The 19,883-nt window shown below is 47.2% G+C and overlaps 1 protein-coding gene across 1 annotated transcript in view; it reads left to right on the top strand.

The window, feature by feature from the left end:
• Window positions 1-19,883, top strand: part of LOC130124455 (glypican-5-like) — a 142,006-nt gene that overhangs the window by 50,634 nt on the left and 71,489 nt on the right. Inside the window, 3 exon segments of the mRNA XM_056293909.1 lie at window positions 14,888-15,039; window positions 16,770-16,829; window positions 17,555-17,677. Coding sequence (XP_056149884.1) covers window positions 14,888-15,039; window positions 16,770-16,829; window positions 17,555-17,677 — 335 coding nt within the window.

Genomic DNA, 19,883 nt, shown 5'->3' with positions numbered 1-19,883 from the left:
ATCATCTGCAAATGATTTAATCAGGGTAAACAAGGCTGTGTGTGGAGAGACAAATTCAATGTTCCCTTTTCTGACTTGGAGCCTCAAGGACTTACCCTCTGATATATGAGGGACTGCGTCTCTCTCTTTAATTAGCGCTGACATCATTTGGAAGAGAGGGAGAGGGAAAGATGAAGGCGAGGGGCTAGTTAAGGAATGAAGGGGGAGAGAGAGTTCAATAAAGTGTGCGGAACAGAGACCGGTTTCAAAGTTCAGCACAGGCTGATGTGGAGAGAATAAATGAAAACAGGAAAATGGAAAGTATGTTAAAGAAAAAATAGAGTTTAAAAGAAGGTGTTAGGAGAGGAGTCATGCTATAAAGCCACCATGCTTTGTTACCAAAGGCTGTCTGGGAAAGATGTCACCATGTCGTAAGCAGGGGCTGGTGTACATCCTGGTTTCACTCACAACAAACACTGGACGAATACACAGCGACAGACACAAATGGATGCAAGCAGTAATTTACAGTATGAATTATTCATTCACTGACATGCTCAGTTTATGATGTAATGAAATGATTTATTATATAATATGAGGTTTGCAATACTTTATTTTCACAATATTGAAAATGCCCAGAAAGTTGAATTAGTTCATCTAGACACGACGTTTAGTGGGACAGATGTTTCATCACTCATTTGAGTGACATCTTCAGTCTCAACTGACTGCAGGTATCCCCGCCCTTATTACAATACAGTTGCATAAAGACCAGAAACAACTATCAGTTTCATATGCAAATTGCCATGACCATTAACTAGAGTTACAATGGCCATGTGTACTATTCACAGAGGATTTGGGAATGGTTGCAATCAGAGCATTGTAAGATGGTGACAGATGTACTCTTAGCCCCGCCCCCTCGGTTCAGGGACGGTCGTTCCCTCTTCACATAGATGGCCTCTTTGACTCCCCGTTCAAACCAGCGTTCCTCCCTATCAAGGATGTGCACATCCTCATCCTTGAAAGAGTGGCCACTGGCCTGTAGATGGGTGTAGACTGCGGAGTCCGGGCCTGACGAATTAGCTCTCCTGTGTTGTGCCATCCTCTTGGCCAGCATCTGTTTAGTTTCCCCAAAAACAAGTCACAGCAATCCTCTCGGCACTTAACAGCGTACACTATATTGCGATCCTTGGGGTGGACCAATTTCTGGCGCAGCGTGTTTTGGGGTTTGAAAGCAACTGAGACGCGGTGTTCGGAAAATATGCGTCTCAACTTTTCCGCCACTCCCGCCACATACGGAATCACCACTGGTTCACACTTAGGCAGCTGTTGTCCTTCTTCTGTCTTCGATTGGCTGGTGCACTGTTTGGGTGTCTTCCTGGCTTTGACAAATGCCCAGTTAGGATAACCACACTTAACCAAGGCCTGTTTAATGTGGGATTTCTCCCCTTTCCCAGCTGCTGTGTCGGTGGGGACGTTGTCAGCTCGGTGGTACAGCGCCCTGATGACTCCTAGTTTGTGCTCCAGTGGATGATGAGAGTCAAACCTTAAGTACTGATCAGTATGTGTTGGCTTACAGTAAACATCAACAATCAAATGCCCCCCCATCACCAATTACAATTTCAGGCATAGTTGTGCTATGGGCTCCCCAGTCTCACCTATGGTGGCCAACTTGTATATGGAGGAAGTGGAAAACAGGGCTCTGATGTCCTATCCAGGGACACCACCTACCATTGGTTCAGATTTGTGGACGGCACCTGGGTTAAAATGAAATCTCAGGACGCACCACATTTCACCGACCACATTAACTCTGTGCACAACCACATCAAGTTCCCCAGGGAGGATGTGAAAGATGAAATTAGCCTTCTTAGACTGTGAAATTGCAATTGGTGATGGTGTGCCCCTGACGGAGGCATGGCAAGACGAACTGGAGTTGGTCCCCGGGCTCTGCACGGCGGCTGCCCACTGCTTCTAGCTACGCAGCTAGGATGGGTTAAATGCAGGGAAAGAATTTCCCTACAGGGATTAATTAAGTAGCTAAAAAAATGTACTGCTGTGGAAGGGGCCAGAAACAAAATGTGTTGTAGCCACCTAAAAAAAAGTAATATCGGTTTAAGTGTACGCTATATTTAGAGCATTTTCACTGCTTTACCTTGCCCTCGCACAGCCGTTTTTTTTTCTTCCTCCAGTTGTATCTGGCCAATTACCTAACTCTTCCAAGCCATCCCAGTCGCTGCTCCGCCCCCTCTGCTGATCCGGGGAGGGCTGCAGACTACCACATGACTCCTCCGATACATGTGGAGTCACCAGCCGCCTCTTTTCACCTGACAGTGAGGAATTTCACCGGGCAGACGTAGCACGTGGGAGGATCGCACTATTCCCCCCAGTCCTCACCCCCCCCCCCACGAACAGGTGCCCCGAATGACCAGAGGAGGCGCTAGTGCAGCGACCAGGACACATACCCACATCCGGCTTCCCACCCGCAGGCATGGCCAATTGTGTCTGTAGGGATGCCCAACTAAGCCGGAGGTACAAGACAGCCATATTTTTGGCACATTTTTTCAACCATAGAACTTCTGTATTCCTACACATAAGCGCTGCGCACTGTATTACGTCGCCCAGCTGCCCACAGATCAGCTGTTTGGGTCAGTCTGTTAGTCCATTCAGTCTCCATCTGCAAAAGTTCTTCTGATGTATACTCTGGTTCACAAAGGTGTCCTCTTGCCTCCACAGTGAACGGCATATCGTCGTTGCTGTCATAATCACTCATTTTAATTTTGGTGTATTTTTTTTTTTTGTGGTTTCTTCTATAACCCGCTGAAACTGACCCAGACAACTGATCCGCGGGCAGTGTAATACAGTGCGCAGCACAGCTGTGCTTATGCGTAGGAATATGGAAGTTCTACGATAGAGAAAATGTAGTGCCGAAAAAAAAATCTCTGTCTGACGGCAAGGTAAAGCAGTGAACGTACTCTAAATATAGCATACACTTAAACTGATACTGATTTTTATTTTTAGGTGTCTTTTTTTAGACGGCTAAAATACGTTTTATTTCTGGCCCCTTCCACAGCAGCAAAAATACGTTTTATTTCTGGCCCCTTCCACAGTAGCACATTGCTTGCTAGCCCTGCCAATACTCCTGCCTGCTCTCCCAAACTGCGGGCGCGCTAAGCGCCATCTACTGTACGGATAAGTACCTCATATATAAGAAAATGGCGGCACGAATTCACGTTCGCAGCGGCCTCGCCCAGTACCAGTGTGGGAAGATGGCGGCGTGAATTCACATTTGCGGCGGCCTCAACCAGTACCGTCGATGCAGTGTCTTTGTCCACGTCTGTGTCTAAGTTTTGTCTTCGTTTGTTGGCTGGGAGAGCTGGTGCTGGATCGGCTGCGAGAGCTTGGATGCTGCGCTGTGGGCCCAGGGTCCGCGGCCTTCCTCGGAGCTGCACCCGAGGAGGTAACACCGGGGGCGGTCTGACAGGACGGGGAAGCGGGGCAGGCTAAGCTAACTGCTAGCCCATGCAGACCATCAGTTCCGATAACACCGAGGGTGGTCTGGCGAAGGCCTCACCTGGCGTTGACTGTGGTGTTTTTGATGTCGTCGTGTGGAGTGCGGAGACGTGTGTCAAGGGTGTCTGGCTGGGAGAGCTGGTGCTGGATTGGCTGGGAGGGCTTGGTCTGCTTGGTCCAGTTGCCACAGGGACCACGGCCCCTGCCTGGAGCTGTGCCCAAGCAGGAAACACAGAGGGCGGTCTGACAGGACACGTGATTCGGGCAGGCTAGGCTAACTGCTAGCCCATGCAGACCGGCGGTTCCGACAGTCATCCTGGCAGGTGTTTGTTCCCTTGGACAGTGATTTTGTTTGTTTGGATATACGTGTTAGTTTGAATGTGTGTGTTCTTGTAGTTCTTGAATGTATTTTTGTCAGTATGCTGCACTGCTGTGGGCTGGGGGAAACGGCATTTCGTTTCAATTCATGTGTACAAGTACATGAGGTGAAGTGACAAAGTGTTCCTGATTCACACAACCCCACTTCAAAAAATCTGAACTGTTCCTTTAAGTAGCTGATATTCCAGTGCACTGTCATCAGCCACTGGACCGAATATATTTAAACCCTCTTCCTAAATGTGTTTTGACTAATCACAACAGTGTTGTTTTTACTTTACTTCCATTCATACACAGACAGATGAGCAGTGTCCAACCTGAGGTAATACCTATAGGTACTGAACCAGCAACTTCAGAAAACAGGGGGTTTGCAGGGGGTGTTGACTCAGCTACACTGCTGTGCTTAGTAAAGGCCTCCATCAGCTTAACATTAACAAGAATATGCAGCCAGTGTTACCTGGCAGACACAGACGCAGTGAACCTGTGTAACGTCCGTCAGTTGTAACTCCATCTGGCAGACAGTCATCGTATACACAGGTGATCTGTGTGTATATTTAATTTGTTGCAACTACAGAATCTTATCTCAAGTCAAGTCAATTTTATTTGTATAGCCCAATATCACAAATTACAAATTTGCCTCACAGCAACACAACATCCTACCATTAGACCCTCGCATCAGATAAGGAACAACTCCCTAAAAAACAAACAAAAAGGACAACAGAAACCCCCTCAACATAAAAGCCACCATCCTTTCCCCCGTTAAGTTTAACGCACGTGCAATGGATGGGAACACACTCGCACAACGATTCCATCCAAATACAGAGCAAATTTTAAGCAAAGACTGTATTTGAAAATTCAAGAAAATGAATTGTGAATCAGATTGTTTTCATTAAATGATTTTCAGGGGATAAACAATCTTCCCTCTGCAGGTTGTGGCAAGATTCAGAGAGTGAGAGAGAGAGAGCGAGAGAGTGAGAGAGAGAAAGAGCGAGAGAGAGTGAGAGAGAGTGAGAGAGAGCGAGAGAGAGAGTGAGAGAGAGTGAGAGCGAGAGAGTGGGAGAGAGAGAGAGATTGTGAGAGAGAGCGAGAGAGAGAGAGAGAGAGAGTGGGAGAGAGAGAGAAAGAGAGAGAGAGAGCGAGAGAGAAAGAGCGAGAGAGAGAGAGAGAGAGAGAGAGAGAGAGAGAGAGAGAGCGAGAGAGCGAGTTCTCCAATATGCTAAGTGACAACACCAAATGAAAATGTATCACTACATGACGCACAAAAGTCAAATCTAAAAATCAAGCATAAATCAATTGGTATATGTCAGCAATATCCGATAGACCAGCACAGTTTAAGATAGGATTAAATTAAAATTGACTTAAAGGTAGAACGAGTAGGATTTTCCTAAAAAAAATCTGCGAATGGACTCGCACAAAAATAGTCCCTCTCAATCACTTATGACCCACTAGACACGTGTCCGAATCCGCAGAGACCCTGACCTCTGACTGCCTTTTCTTGCTTTGCCGTGTACGGGACGTTTCTGGGCGTCCACCTTTGGGCAGCTCGAGATCGTAAACAGGCATCCAGAAGGAAGCGTCGACAACGGCGGACACCGTGCCGAGAAGACGCGGATATGGCGAGGCGAGGCGCCAAGCGGACAAAGCTGGTTCCCAAAGCGAGAGGGAATCTGGGGTCGGCTTTCACCCGCTGGCGAGCGCTGAAGGAGAGGACGGCGATGAAGAGCGACGCGGAGTTGGTCCGTACACTGGGATGTGTTCTGGCAACTGGTGCGAGGGGGCGTGTCCTTCTGGTGACGTCAAGCCGGGGAGGCGGGGCCAACTTTGAACGTTGCGTTTACAAACCACGACCGATAAGTCCTGCTGTCCTAACTTTAATGTGCGCACACGTGGTCACAAGCGCCAGTGTAGTTAATCTATTTTCCTTTAAACAGATGAACCGTTTAATTTCGTTATAATCGATTTCATTCACTCTGCGCAAATTAGTCGCTCAATCTGCATTATCTGTATTTACTCACATTATCAGCACACCTCAACGGTATTGAGGTCGAGGAGGGATCGTTCAGTTTCCAGCCACAGGTTTTCCAAGTTGGTCTGGGATCGTGCCGGATTCTCTAACTCAAGTGGTTCAGGGATAACATTTTTCTTTTTCGTTGGCCAACCCAGAAGTCAACTCCACCATGTGTTCTTTTGCTTCTGTCTCTTTTGGTAAAAATGAATGGGGTTTTCTGTTTCACATCTTAAATAAGGTCTGTGGTCAAGAGCAGCCAAAGGCAATTTGGATGTTTGGTTCCATTAAATGATCTTCAAATGAGTACCGTGTTCACAAGTTTTGAAGCGTAAGTGCCATAACATGAGTAAAAAGCCACTGTCGGTCTAATCTGTGAATGGCGCTTACATGTGACAATTAGCTAAACAGCTAATTAGCTAATAGCAAACTCATTGTTAAAGGATTCATTTTATTTTACCTAAAAGGTCCAAAACTTGTGTTGAGCTTGTGCTGACTACAGACCCCAGTCAGGTCCATTCATTTTTTCCTCATGGGGAGAGAGTTGAAGGATCATGTTTCTGGGTTTTAGGACTCAAAATTGGACCACTTTATATTCCAAGCATCATTTTAATAAGTCAGTATGAACGAAAAATAAGCAGGGTTGGGCAGAAAATAGCATTTGGTTTCTGCGTACTGAGTACACTGTTCTAAATGTGTAATCAGTAACTCATTCAATCAGTACTTATCGCAAAGACTAGAGGGTCCCCCGGTGTCCTGGCAAAATCCCCAACCTGTCTCTCCGTCTGGCCACCTAATCATCCCCCCGTGTAGTTGGCTCAATGATACCTCCTTCTTCACCTCAAGCTGATGTGCGGTGAGAATTCTGGTGCAAAATGGCTTCCGTGCATCCCGGGTATTGGTCGTGGTTAAAGTGAGTTACCCCCTTCAATGTGAAGCACTTTGGGTATCGAGATAAAGCGCTACATAAATGTAATTATTCAGTTACAAGACTCAGAAAGAGTAACTTATTCAGTTTACATCCAAAAAACATCTTCAAAGGGCACATGTGAGCGTCTAGGTAGTGTAGCGGTCTATTCCGTTGCCTACTGGGGATCACCGGTTCGAATCCCCGTGTTGCCTCCGGCTTGGTCGGGCGTCCCTACAGACACAATTGGCCGTGTCTGCGGGTGGGAAGCCGGATGTGGGTATGTGTCCTGGTCGCTGCACTAGCGCCTCCTCTGGTCGGTCGGGGCGCCTGTTTGTGGGGGAGGGGGAACTGGGGGGAATAGCATGATCCTCCCACACTCCCCCCTGGCGAAACTTGTCACTCTCAGGTGAAAAGAAGCAGCTGGCGACTCCACGTGTATCAGAGGAGGTATGTGGTAGTCTGCAGCCCTGCCCGGATCAGCAGAGGGGGTGGAGCAGTGACCGGGATGGCTCGGAAGAGTGGGGTAATTGGCCGGATACAATTGGGGAGAAAACGGGGGAAAAAATCCCCCCCCAAAAAAGGCACGTGTGAAACAGTTGTGCTGTAATGTGATTATTATTTATGGCAGATTGCTGTTTATATCCATGCCAATATCTTATGATTTGTTGACCATCTGCCAACTGCTGCAACGCTCTACTGACTTCAGGTGCATGCATTAAGAAATGTGCACATGCTAATTTGAAAATAGTTGGTTTTTTTTTTAATATTGTAAGATTACTGATCATTAGGAGCACGGTCAGCATAAGCTCACCATGGGGGGTTCAGTTGACCTCCTCTCACTATTACTATAATTATCTTACATAAGAATAAATAGGCTATCACAAAGAAGCATGAATGTACACACTGAAACGGCCAATATATCTCATCCAAACTAACCTGACCAGCCGTCATAGCTGGCTGGCTTTGCTATTTTGACTTCCCTCTGGAAGGACATCCTGGATTATTGACATTTGAGGGACCGCAAATATATTTCTCCGTTTTGGCGGAAATTGATTCCTGCAAGGGTGAAAGAGAAATTCAGGGGAGATGTAGTTTAAGTGAAACTTACAGTTAGAGCCGACAGCGACTGTTTGGATAATGGATTGAGGCAATTGAGAGTAACATGACTTGTGAATGATGACAGGGAGGAATTGTAATGTTTTGCTCTTTTCACCACGGTGAGGTCATAAAATTCAATCATGCACGCACACTTATACTTTAACAGATATGTTCTCCCTCCAGCCCTCCTATACACACACATACACACACACACGAACAGTACATGTGCAATTCCACTGTATTAATTATCTTTTTGCTCTAACATCATCATGTAGACATTATAGAAAAGCCTCTGGTGAGTAATATGGTTTAGAGACTAATATGAGACGGTTGATCCATTGGCACAAGAAATTATGGTTTGTAAAACCCACAGCTGGTGTCTATTTGAGTCATAGTTTAATGAATACCATCAATATGATTTTGCCCATTATTAGGTATTGTCAAAATTATTTCACAGGGGGCATTCAGGTAGTGTAGCCGTCTTTTCCGTTTCCTTCCAACACGGGGATCACCGGTTCGACTCCCTGTGTTACCTCTGGCTTGGTCGGGCGTCCCTACAGACACAATTGGCCGTGTCTGCAGGTGGGAAGCCAGATGTGGGTATGCGTCCTGGTCGCTGCACTAGTGCCTCCCCTGGTCGGTCGGGGGCGCCTGTTCGGTGGGCAGGGGGAACTGGGAGGAATAGCGCCATCCTCCCAACGCGCTACGTCCCCCTGGCGAAACTCCTCACTGTCAGGTGAAAAGAAGCGGCTGGCGACTCCACATGTATGGGAGGAGGCATGTGGTAGTCTGCAGCCCTGCCCGGTTCGGCAGAGGGGGTGGAGCAGAGGCCGGGACGGCTCGGAGAGTGGGGTAATTGGCTGGAGCTTAGGTTGCTATAACACAAACTCGGTATGTGGTTGCCTGTTTTGCATTCACCGCTAAAAACAACGTCCTTCTTAGAGGCGCATTCACACTGGCTACCTAAGATACCTGCATTCCCACCGGCAGCCCGTCACTCAACCAGCCGAGTTATCGAAAAGGACACTGTGGGGGGGGTGGAACATGTGGGTCGCATGCGCCGTTATCGAATACTTTGAGCTGTAAGTGGCTGGCTCAGTTTGTCAGGGCCAAGCACTTCACCCAGGGTTTAACAGTCACTGTCCACAGGCGGACAAATGGGCAAGTTGTGTAGGCCTGTGCATGTGTGTGTTTGTGTCCATGTGAGTCTCTGTGATTGTGCATGCACGCCCGCATGCGAGTGCACGTTTTCTCCTCTCTGCACACAACCCATGACTTAGTGGTGGACAAAAGGGGGGGGGGGTTCTTCCCTGACCGTTCCCTACTCATTCCCTCATCCCATTACCCACAACGCCTTGCATCTGGGGTGAGAGAGGGCTGAGAAAGTTCCCTTGGCTTCTATGGCTAATCCCTTGATAAATAAACTAGGAAGACAGACCACCACTGCTATCTGTAAACCAATACTCCCCTAGAGGCGGGATGGACCTGGGCTGGGCCGGCTCAGAGCTTATTCCCTTGTTCTTCTTTTCCTCTTTCTCTCTCTTTCCTCAGGATGAGATGTGCACGGACATATTACCGTAGGTATATTGTAGAAGAGATCCTGCCTCAGTGGGACTTTCCTGGTAAAAAAATGCACAGATAAAGACACATGCACGCACAAAGGTACTGAATTATACATATGCAACCTTAAACGTAAACTTTCAGTAGACTGACACATGAAACTTGTGCATATTATGCAACATCGGTGCATAGTTACAAAACACCGATGCTTATCCCTCTTTCCGTGAGATTTAATTCTCTCGACTAGCTCAAATGTTCACTCAGAACATACGTCGTATTTCCCTACAGAATTCCCACCATGACAACTTTGTCCCCATGTACCCCATATCAGAGTCTCCATCCTGAGTCAATCACATTAGGAATGCCCTACGTGAAATAACTGGATTGTAAAGGTATAGCGGGGACAAACAGGTGGTAATACATACACACACAGGGCTACACAGGCATGCATATGCAGACACAAACACACAATCTATCCAAGTGGCTTTTCAGTTCTCGTGCCGTGTTCGGATCGGAGGCTAATCGCTTTCTAATCACGCCCACATCAAGCCACCGTTTCATTGGCTTTCAGAACGATATGGCCATACAAGCCGACCTGCGAGCCGCGGGTCTGCGATTCTCATGAGGATCCGTACCGAGGGATCGTGTTTATTCTCCCCATGATGAGTTTGTGTTTCGTTTACATAGTTGTGTGTTTAGATAGGCGTCCGGCTGATTTGTGTTGCTGTTATTGTTTTGATATATGGGCCTCTCGCTAACGTCCTCATGGCCTCTTTAAAAGCAGCCCGTTCTGAACCTGCTCTAAACTCCGTATTGTGGTAAAAAAAAAATATTGGGGGAAAGTACAAACAGAACTGTTAGTGACCTCTTTGTTATGCTCACATTTTAGGGGAACGTTTACATTTTTTGCCTCGGAAAACAGCAATTTGTCATTGCGGAGACAGGCAAGAAATGGGTTTGGATTTAAAATTTGAACTTTGAAACTTCCACAGTGAACGAGGCCAAGATTATGCCTTAATCCCCCCTTCGCTCGGTGCAACAGTCAAGTGAAAACCTTCTATCTCCAAATTTCTGCTCTAACTTGAATTGGAAAAAGTGAGAGCTGAGTTAAACACACGACCCAAGATCCTTAAAACTCTTGCTGCATCCATGAGAACGTTCTCACAAACAAAAACTGGATCTTCTCCATCCATCTGCAGAAATGAACAAAGGTTCATAGGCCAATGAGAAGAAGCACTTACGAGGAAGATGTTGGTTTTATTTCCTGTATGTTAGACATCTAAAATGCTCAGGTCACACACCCCGCTGGTTAAAAATGCCACCATGGTTTTTGCAGCACGATGATGTTTATTTGGACAGCGCTTCTGCTTGGGCGTATCTACGTTATGTTAAAGTGGATCCAGCTTTGGAAATAGCTGCCCTGTCTTTCTATTAAATGTTGGCCTGCTAGGATTTGACAAAACCCCGTTGGCGACCCTGGCCCTAGATTTGGGTTTGTGGGTGCCTGTGCATGTATTTTGTGGAAAACTAAGACTGTCGTATGTTGAACTGATTGTAAAGCCCTGCAGGACTATGTGATTTTTGCCAGTGCAAATAAGCTGGAGTTGACGTGACTAAAGGAACAAATGAATATGACACGGCAGTCTCCTAGTTGCTATAGCTGCTGATATTTTCACTCTGGGTTCTGCTCTTACCTCATTACACTCACATTTCCCATTGCACACACACACAGCCCCCCCCCCTTTTCCTCCCCAGCTGCATCCAGCCAGTAAACCCACTCTTCCCAGCCGTCCCGGTTGTTGCTCCACCCCATCTGCTGATCCGGGGAGGGCTGCAGACTACCACATGCCTCCTCCCATACATGTGGAGATGCCAGCCACTTCTTTTCACCTGACAGTGAGGAGTTTCACCAGGGGGACGTAGTGCGTGGGAGGATCACGCTTTCCCCCCCCGAACAGGTGCCCCGACCGACCACAGGAGGCGCTAGTGCAGCGACCAGGACACAGACCCACATCCGGCTTCCCACCTGCAGACATGGCCAATTGTGTCTGTAGGGATGCCCGACCAAACCAGAGGTAACACGGGGATTCGAACCTACGATCTCCGTGTTGGTAGGCAACGGAATAGACCGCACGCCACCCGGATGCCCTCCCATTACACTCTCTGATGCACCTATGCACATAGACAGACACAGACACATGCAGCCAAACGTAGACTTCCGAAACACCACAGCATTATATAGACACGACCTTAAGGTCAACTGTGCAAGCGTGCCAGTATTTATTTATATGTCTGTGACTTTTTACTGTGTTGCTTAAAGTTTTGTATTGTGTGTTTAATGTGTATATTTGTGCATGCAGACACATTCTAGACTTTATTAATGTAGAGCCAATGTTTCTTGGACAGTTAAATTTTGAGCGAGCAGTTTTATGCCACCGCTCAATAACAAACTGCTTTGACAGCGCAGCGAATGCTGAAAAGCTTACGGCCAACAAATAAAGTGTAAGTAAGTCTAATCCCTAGAATACCCTTGATTCATTATAAATCTTGCTACAAACTGACTAATTTTGGCAGACGTTGTGCCATTAAACAACCCAATTTTATAGGTTTTGAGAGATTTGTGTTCTAATAAACCTTAGTCTGTATGAGACGGGCTGTACAGACAGTTTACAGATGATTTAGGAATTATTCTTGTTGTTCCCCAAAGCAGCAGGCTGCAGCACATGCCAAAGGTTAATGTCTCAGTCAGTGTTGAAAGACTCTATTGCCCAAAAACAGTTACCTCCATCTTTTCTCCCAGCTGCAGTGCACTATTTGTGTGTGGTACGTGTGCATAGGCCGTGCGATGCACAGCCACATGTGAGCGTGTTTTATGGGTCTAGGGGGAGTTAAGGTCAATGCAATAAAACAACCCGCCCCGTGCCCAGCATCTGCCCCAAGAAAGAACCAAAGGCCAGTGTAAGACAAGAGGAAGGAGGGCAATACAGGAGAGAAGGAGGACTAAAAAGAGTACGTGGCGAAGAAGTGGAGAGAAAGGGTATCAAGCTTGTTATGAGTTGCACGTAGTAGATCTTTAGTGTCTATTACAGGAGTAAAGCACATTCCTGTCAGCGAGCAGCCCTTCGGCTGTTGTGCCACCAACAGTCCCATTGCTTAGGAATAGCTGGCTGTTATTTGGAAACCTCCATTTAAACTCCATTTAGAGGGCACATTTGATGAGTGATCTGCCTCTCACTGGAGGCGAGGTCTATTTATAGGAGGCTGGCGTACAAACCCTCACCAAGACAAGTTTGCAAAGTGTTAACACATATTTCAGTTGCTTCCAGGCTTACTTAGCCAACATCTTTGCAGCATGTGGGCACAAACAAAAAGTCACACATGTACACACACGCACACATACGCGCACGCAAAAATTCACATACAGGCACGTTCCAACCTTTTCCCATATGGAGAAAGTCTGTGTTTATGTTTGCGCATTCCATTGTTTGAGAACTCGCGCAGCCCCTCCTAAACACCACCAATGGTGTGGCATGGTTCTTCTAGAATGGCAAGAACTTGAGCCGCAGCTTTGATCTTCCCACCCAGTCCTTTTCCCGTTAGAAGTCTGTTCCTGTGAATCCATTCTAACAGCCAAACCCAGACCTTAAACCAATAAAGCACAGTGCCGCTGAACTGCCATCCACCTGGTCTTAGAATAAACCAGATCTCTTGTACTGTGCCATATGAACCATTGGCCATGAGGAGACCACACTCTAGTCACTGAAGTCATAATACTGAACAATGGGAATCATTCCTCCTGAGGTGCTCCTGGTTGCCAGTTCTTACTGTAAGGCTACAGTTTGTAAATCAGAGGTGTAACTAAGGGCGTTTTCACACCTATAGTCCGTCTGCTTTGGTTCGAATCAGTGGGTGAGTTGCTACTTTGTTGCATTTTCCTTTTGGTTCGGTTTGGTTTCATACGGCAAAATTTCAAGCGAACCAAAATGTATCAACAAAAGCCATGTGGGAGCTATCACTCCGTTCACTGGTCAAGAATCTCGCAGGGTTGGCAGGCGGAGAAAGGAGAGTTTGTTTTTCTCCCGGGATAGCTATCCAAAATGGACCATCAGCAGAACTGCATTCGTTCATGATTGCGGTCATCGTTTGGGCCATATATCAAGCTAAGATATTCGAGCAGAGTGGCACTTTTGCACGTATTTCAAGGCAACATCTAGAAAACAATGTGTTGCTTCACATTACACAACGTCCTGCTACCTTCAGTCAGCAACTCTCTGTGGACAAAGCTCGTCCTCAGCCCATAATGCACAGCGCAACTGACAACAGGAGCTGGTTTAATCCAAAAGAAATGTGCAACGTTTCCCGCAGTTGGGTCGGATCAAGTTGATACCAAGAGTGAATTGTACCAGAGTTTGTTTGGACCAGACCGAGACCACCTCTTCAATAAGTTCTCAGTCCAGTTGTTTTGGTCTGCACCAGAGTGCGATGCTGTGTTTACACCTGCCCAAACAGCTCAGGCAACCCTAGAGGACTCCAGTACGGTCCCTTGGTGTGCACCCGAGTGCGATCTGTGTTCACACCTGTCCCAACGAAATGCTCCAGGGTTCGATTAAAATGGACCAAACAGCTCAGGTGTGAAAGCACCCCTATAGGACTCGGGTGCGGTCCCTTGGTGCACACCCGATATTGTAAGACAGCTTTCACATGAACAAAACGAACCGAACTAACAGCTCAAACGGACTCAGGTCTGCACCAAAAGCTCTAGTGTGAAAGACGAGTCTCTCACTCTCTCTTTCTTTCACTCTCTCTCTCCCAGGCTTATTGAGGACCAATTAATAACCCTGCCTAGAGGCTTTTAAGCCAATGAGATGCCATTGATTTTGCGTCTCTGTATAAAGCACATGGCTCTCTATTGTCGTGACCCCCAGTGTTTCTTCTGCTTCACTGCTGACTTTAACAACCCATTTCAGATATTCATCATCATTGCAGTCTCTCTCTCTCTCTCTCTCTTCTCCCTTCTCCCTTTTGGTCTGGTCCCTCTTGTACCCTAACCCTAACCCGCTCTCTGTTTCCTGCTCTTCTTTTACTTTTCTGTGTGTGTGTGTGTGTGTGTGTGTGTGTCAGTGTCTGAAGCTGTGAGGCATAGAAATTGTAACCCTGTCGATAACTAACTTCATCACTCCATTTTCTTTCATCACATTCCTCTTTCCTGCCCCCCTTCCCACTCCAGTTCCATTCCATTTTCTTCTTCTCTCTTCTCCCCGTAATCGTTTCACTGCAGAAATGGTTCCTCTAGAAATGTGTGTGTGTGTGTATGTGTGTGTGTGTGTGTGTGTGTCTATGTACGCTCAAGTGCGTCTGTGTTATTTAGTGGTTTATGTAAGCCCCCACCCAATGGCCACATTTGTTATGTGTTTTCCTAGTTTAACAGGTGTGTGTCTGCCCTGTGCCTTCCACAGGTGGACAAAGTGTGTGGCCTTTCTACCGGGGAACCTACCAGCATACAGCCCACTAGCCCAGAGGTCACGACCTCCAGTATGACCTCGCCCACCCTTCCCCCATCTGCCCCCTCTCCACAGCAACTGCTGGGTCAGCTAGCCCACTTGAGGAGGTAAGACCAGGCCGAGGATGGAGTGTTTCTCTCGGTTATGTGGGCACCCTGACCTTTTTAATCGGTTGATCCCGAGCCAGATGAAAATTTGCTTTCACTTTTTTCAGGTAAATGCTATAATCCTCAAGGGTTTTGTTTTCTCTTTGAGGATACTGTGAAGGTTCTGTTTGATAGTTTCTCTTATAGTAGACTGTATGTCCTTGTTAGCCCCAGGAGCATAAGATACCATTACACAGACACACAGATGGCCAGTATGTACAAAATGAACATTGACCCACTCTGAAGGACATTGCACTCGAAAATTGGCCAGTGTCTCCATATTCACAGATACCGCTGCCTCTCCTCTGCATGTCTTGATGCATGCTCAAAAATCCAGGCAAGGAAATCACAGAAAGTTGAACCAGTTCATCTCCTCTCTCATCTGAGTGACTTCATCAGTCTCAACTGACTGCAGGTATCCCCACCCTTATAAACAGCACAGTTGCATAACAACTGAAACGGATTGTTGGTTGGGTTGTTATGCAACTGTGTTGTTTATAAGGGTGGGGATACCTGCAGTCAGTCGAGACTGACGAAGTCACTGAGACGAGTGATGAAACGTATCTCCCAAAAAAACACTGGGTCCAGATGAACCAATTCAACTTTCTCTGATCTCCTCTGCGTGGTCAGTAGGACAGGGCAATAACTATCGCACACAAAGGCAGACAGATTGACATACTGTCAAACAAACACCCGAACACACACATGTGCGCCCACACACACACGTACACAGCTAAAAGTGGAAATGGTGCTTGGCACACCACGTCCATGCCCTCCACCCGGCCCCTGAAGCGCCGTACCCATGCCCACAGCAGCTGCAGGGATGTGCCAGCCGAGGAGGAGGGCAGAGGAAAGGTAAATTAATCATGACGGGACCGACAATTTCCTGTTTACCCAGACGGCAATACCACCAGCTCTGATCCTCTGCCCACCTCAGCTGAAATAGTACCACACACACACACACTGACACACACTGCTGCTTTTCTGACCTTGTACCAAACCATGAATCGTTGCACTGATGCCAGCCTAGCTGACTGGTCTGCCCTGGCACTGCCACTTTCATTCATTGCATCCAAACCCAGCTCACAACCCGCCGCCAACCCAAACCAGAGCACATGTGGGTGCTGGCTGCTTCAGAGAGATAACAGTACCCTCTGTGGCTTAAGGGAGAATATCCTACACAGAATATGAGAGATGGGGTAATAGAAACAATTTATATTTTGTATTAAAGGAAAATAACAATGAAGGAAAAAAAATTACAGATATTAAAAAGAGAAATTCTTTGCTTTCCCTGTGACCATTTCATACCCTCTGTTATGTGTTGTGTTTTCTTTTTTTTTTTTAAGTTTGACTTAAAGCTCTGCACACATGTGAAACTGTTGTTTGTGGATTTGTTGTTTATTTACAGACTGCGTATGTCTCTGTCTTTCTTTTGCGTGGTGTGGGGTATATCGGTGACCATCGACTTGGGTGTTGGTGATTTAGCCAGGTTGTCTGCATGTGCATGACTCATCCCTCTCTTCCAGGGTCAACTGACTGTCTTCTCTCCCCCCCCTCCCCCTCCCCCCGCGCGTCTTGTCATGCCATCCTATTGTTTCTTTTCTCTCCCTCTCGTGCCCCCTTTTCATCACCCTGCATTCCCCCTTGCTTGCAACAATCTCCTTTTGGATTTCAACTCCCATCATCCCCAGCTCCTTTCCCCTGAAACCCTCCAAGAACGATAAACATAACAGTCTGAGAAAGATCGCTAGGTAAGCATGGACACGGGGAACCTCTGTGTATGTCTCTCTTGCCCCCTTTCTCCTACTTGATCTGTAGGTGTGACAGTTCTTGTTGTCTGTGGTAGAGAGACCTGTGATATGTGTAAAATTGGTTGTTTTAGTGTGCGGGTGACTAATCTACAGGGGTAACCTTGAGAAAATCCCTCTTCGTTCCTTCGGCCCACCGTCCTTCTGCAAAGGGGTTTTCATGGAGTATCTATCAAACGACAGCTTTTATTGGCGGGGTCATAACTCAGCACAGAGTGGCTGCGGTGTGTCTGTTCAGAATATTGTATTCACCAAGATGACAACATCTATATCAGTAACATTGGTGAGCCAATCATCACCGGAGGGATAAGTTAAGAAAAACCGCTGACTCGGCGGAATGGTCTTCTTCAGACCCACACAATTTTTGGCTCTTTCATTTTCAATCACGTCACATGCATTTCCTCGATTTATTGAACAGCACAATAGAGATTGCACTTCCTGATGGGTCGATGACATACCTCAGTCACGGAGATGTCTTTTCGTTATCCACCAACCCTGGCACAGAAGGATGTGTGGCTATGGGACAGTCCAAAGTCTCACAAGACAGACTATTCTAACTCGTGTCTTTCCTAACACGGCCAACAAATCAAAATGCTACGCGGCATCGCACTTACGTCTCTTAATTTACGCTGTCTGTGCCCCTGTCCTCTCTACCCTTCTATCTTCAGGGACTTCCTGATGTACCTGCAACGCTACAAGTCTTTCTTTGCAGCGTTGCCAGAGATGCTTTGCGAAGGTGAGAATGTGGTGGACGACTCCACCTGCTGGAGCGGTGACGACGTTGTGGAGAGGTAAGAGAACGGGAAACAGGAAGTAGAGCAAGATGAAACAAATAAAGATATCGATTAACTCTGCTACTCCCTTAACTGAAGCGCAACAAGCGTCCCTCAACTTCTCATGATCCCATTCACATTGTATCTCAATGATGTCATTAGACTATATTAGTATTTCTTTGCAAAACTGATGCAAAACTATCAGAGAAAGTTGAACCAGTTCATCTGGACACAACAGTTTTTGTTTTTTTCCGGATTGTTCCCGCTTTTTCTCCTCGACCGTATCCGGCCAATTATCCCGCCGTCCCAGTCGTTGCTCCACCCCCTCTGCTGATCGGGGGAGAGCTGCAGACTACCACATGCCTCCTCCGATACATGAGGAGTCACCAGCTGTTTCTTTTCACCTGACAGTGAGGAGTTTCACTGGGGAGATGTAGCGCGTGGGAGGATCACGCTATTCCCCCCCAGTCCCCCCTCTCCCCCAAAACAGGCGCCCCGAACGACCAGAGGAGGTGCTAGCGCAGTGACCAGGACACATACCCACATCCGGCTTCCCACGCACAGACACAGCCAATTGTGTCTGTCGGGACGGCCGACCAAGCTGGAGGTAACACGGGGATTCGAACTGGTGATCCCTGTGTTGGTGGGCAACATAATAGACCTCCACGCCAGCCAGAGGCCCAGACACAACATTTTTTGACAGAAATGTTTCATCACTCATCTAAGTGACCCCTTCAATCTAAACTGACTGCAGGTATCCCCACCCTTATAAACAATACAGTTGCGTCACAACCGAAACCAACGATCAGTTTCATATGCAAATATGAGTGTTACCATTAACTATGTTACCATTAACTAGAGCTTCAATGGCCATGTGTACTATTCACAGAGGATTTGGGAACGTTTGCAATCACAGCATTGCAAGATGGCAACAGATGTACCTTCCCCCCCGTTCAGGGCTGGTTGTTCCCTCGTCACATAGATGGCCTCTTTGACTCCCCATTCTAACCAGTGTTCCTCCCTATCAAGGATGTGCACATCCTCAAAAGAGTGGACTGCGGAGTCCTGGCCTGACGAATTAGCTCTCCTGTGTTGTGCCATCCTCTTGGCCAGCATCTGTTTAGTTTCTCCAAAAACAAGTCACAGCAATCCTCCCGGCACTTAACAGCGTACACTATATTGCTCTGTTTGTGCCTGGGGACCCGATCCTTGGGGTGGACCAGTTTCTGGCACACTGTGTTTTTGGGTTTGAAAGCAACTGAGATGCGGTGTTTGGAAAATATGCGTCTCAACTTTTCCGACACTCCCGCCACATACGGAATCACCACTGGTTTACGTTCAGGCAGCTGTGGTCCTTCTCCTCTCTTCGATTGGCTGGTGCACTGTTTGGGTGTCTTCCTGGCTTTGACAATTGACAGTGAGGATAACCACACTTAACCAGGGCCTGTGTAATGTGGGATTTCTCCCCTTCCCTGGCCACTGTGTCGGTGGGATGATGAGCGATGAAACGTTTCTGTCAATAAACGTTGTGTCCAGATGAACCGATTAAACTTCTTTTTTTTTTCTTACCTGGATTATTGAGCATGCATAAAGACGTGACGCAATACTAGTTGGTTGTCACACCTGCAGTGGTGAACCACCTGACAAAATGACGGTTGCTCGTTAGGGCTTGGCATAAAAACACCGCTGGGAAACCAGTTTGTTTCACGATTTGGCAACATATTTTGCCACACTATTTGCAGATGTTTCCTTCATAAAGTGAAAGTGATGGCAGTTACATGTGTGCTTGTGTGGTTTGCTGACTGTTATGCCGGGAGCAGACTACACAATATTTTTCTCGTTCATCATGGTCACCATGTTGGCAATCACAGCGCCATAAATTCTTGCCGTGTCTTGGCCAGGAGACTGGCAACACTTACAAGTATGACCCCGACCAATCATCGTGTGTTGCCTTTTACGATCTGGCGGGAGTTCATAGGTCATCGGGGAGGGGGGGGGAAGAAAAGAAAGAAGCAACGATCGTGGACGCTGTGGCGGCTAGCGCTACTGGGGAATGCTAACCTAGCATAGCTTAACCAGCGACTCACCGGGTTGCTGAAGTGCCTCCGCTATTTCTAACCAACATTTAGCCCATCTTTTGTGACTCTGTCATGGCCCTCCCTCGAGGAAACGTCGAAAAGGTCCGCAGGAGTACTGTTGCCACTGCTCAACGAACCGTCCCTCG

This window comes from Lampris incognitus, chromosome 14, assembly GCF_029633865.1.
Source record: "Lampris incognitus isolate fLamInc1 chromosome 14, fLamInc1.hap2, whole genome shotgun sequence".
NCBI classification, from domain to species: domain Eukaryota; kingdom Metazoa; phylum Chordata; class Actinopteri; order Lampriformes; family Lampridae; genus Lampris; species Lampris incognitus.
Note: the sequence above shows the minus strand (reverse complement) of the source record. Positions and strands in the feature narration are given on the sequence as shown.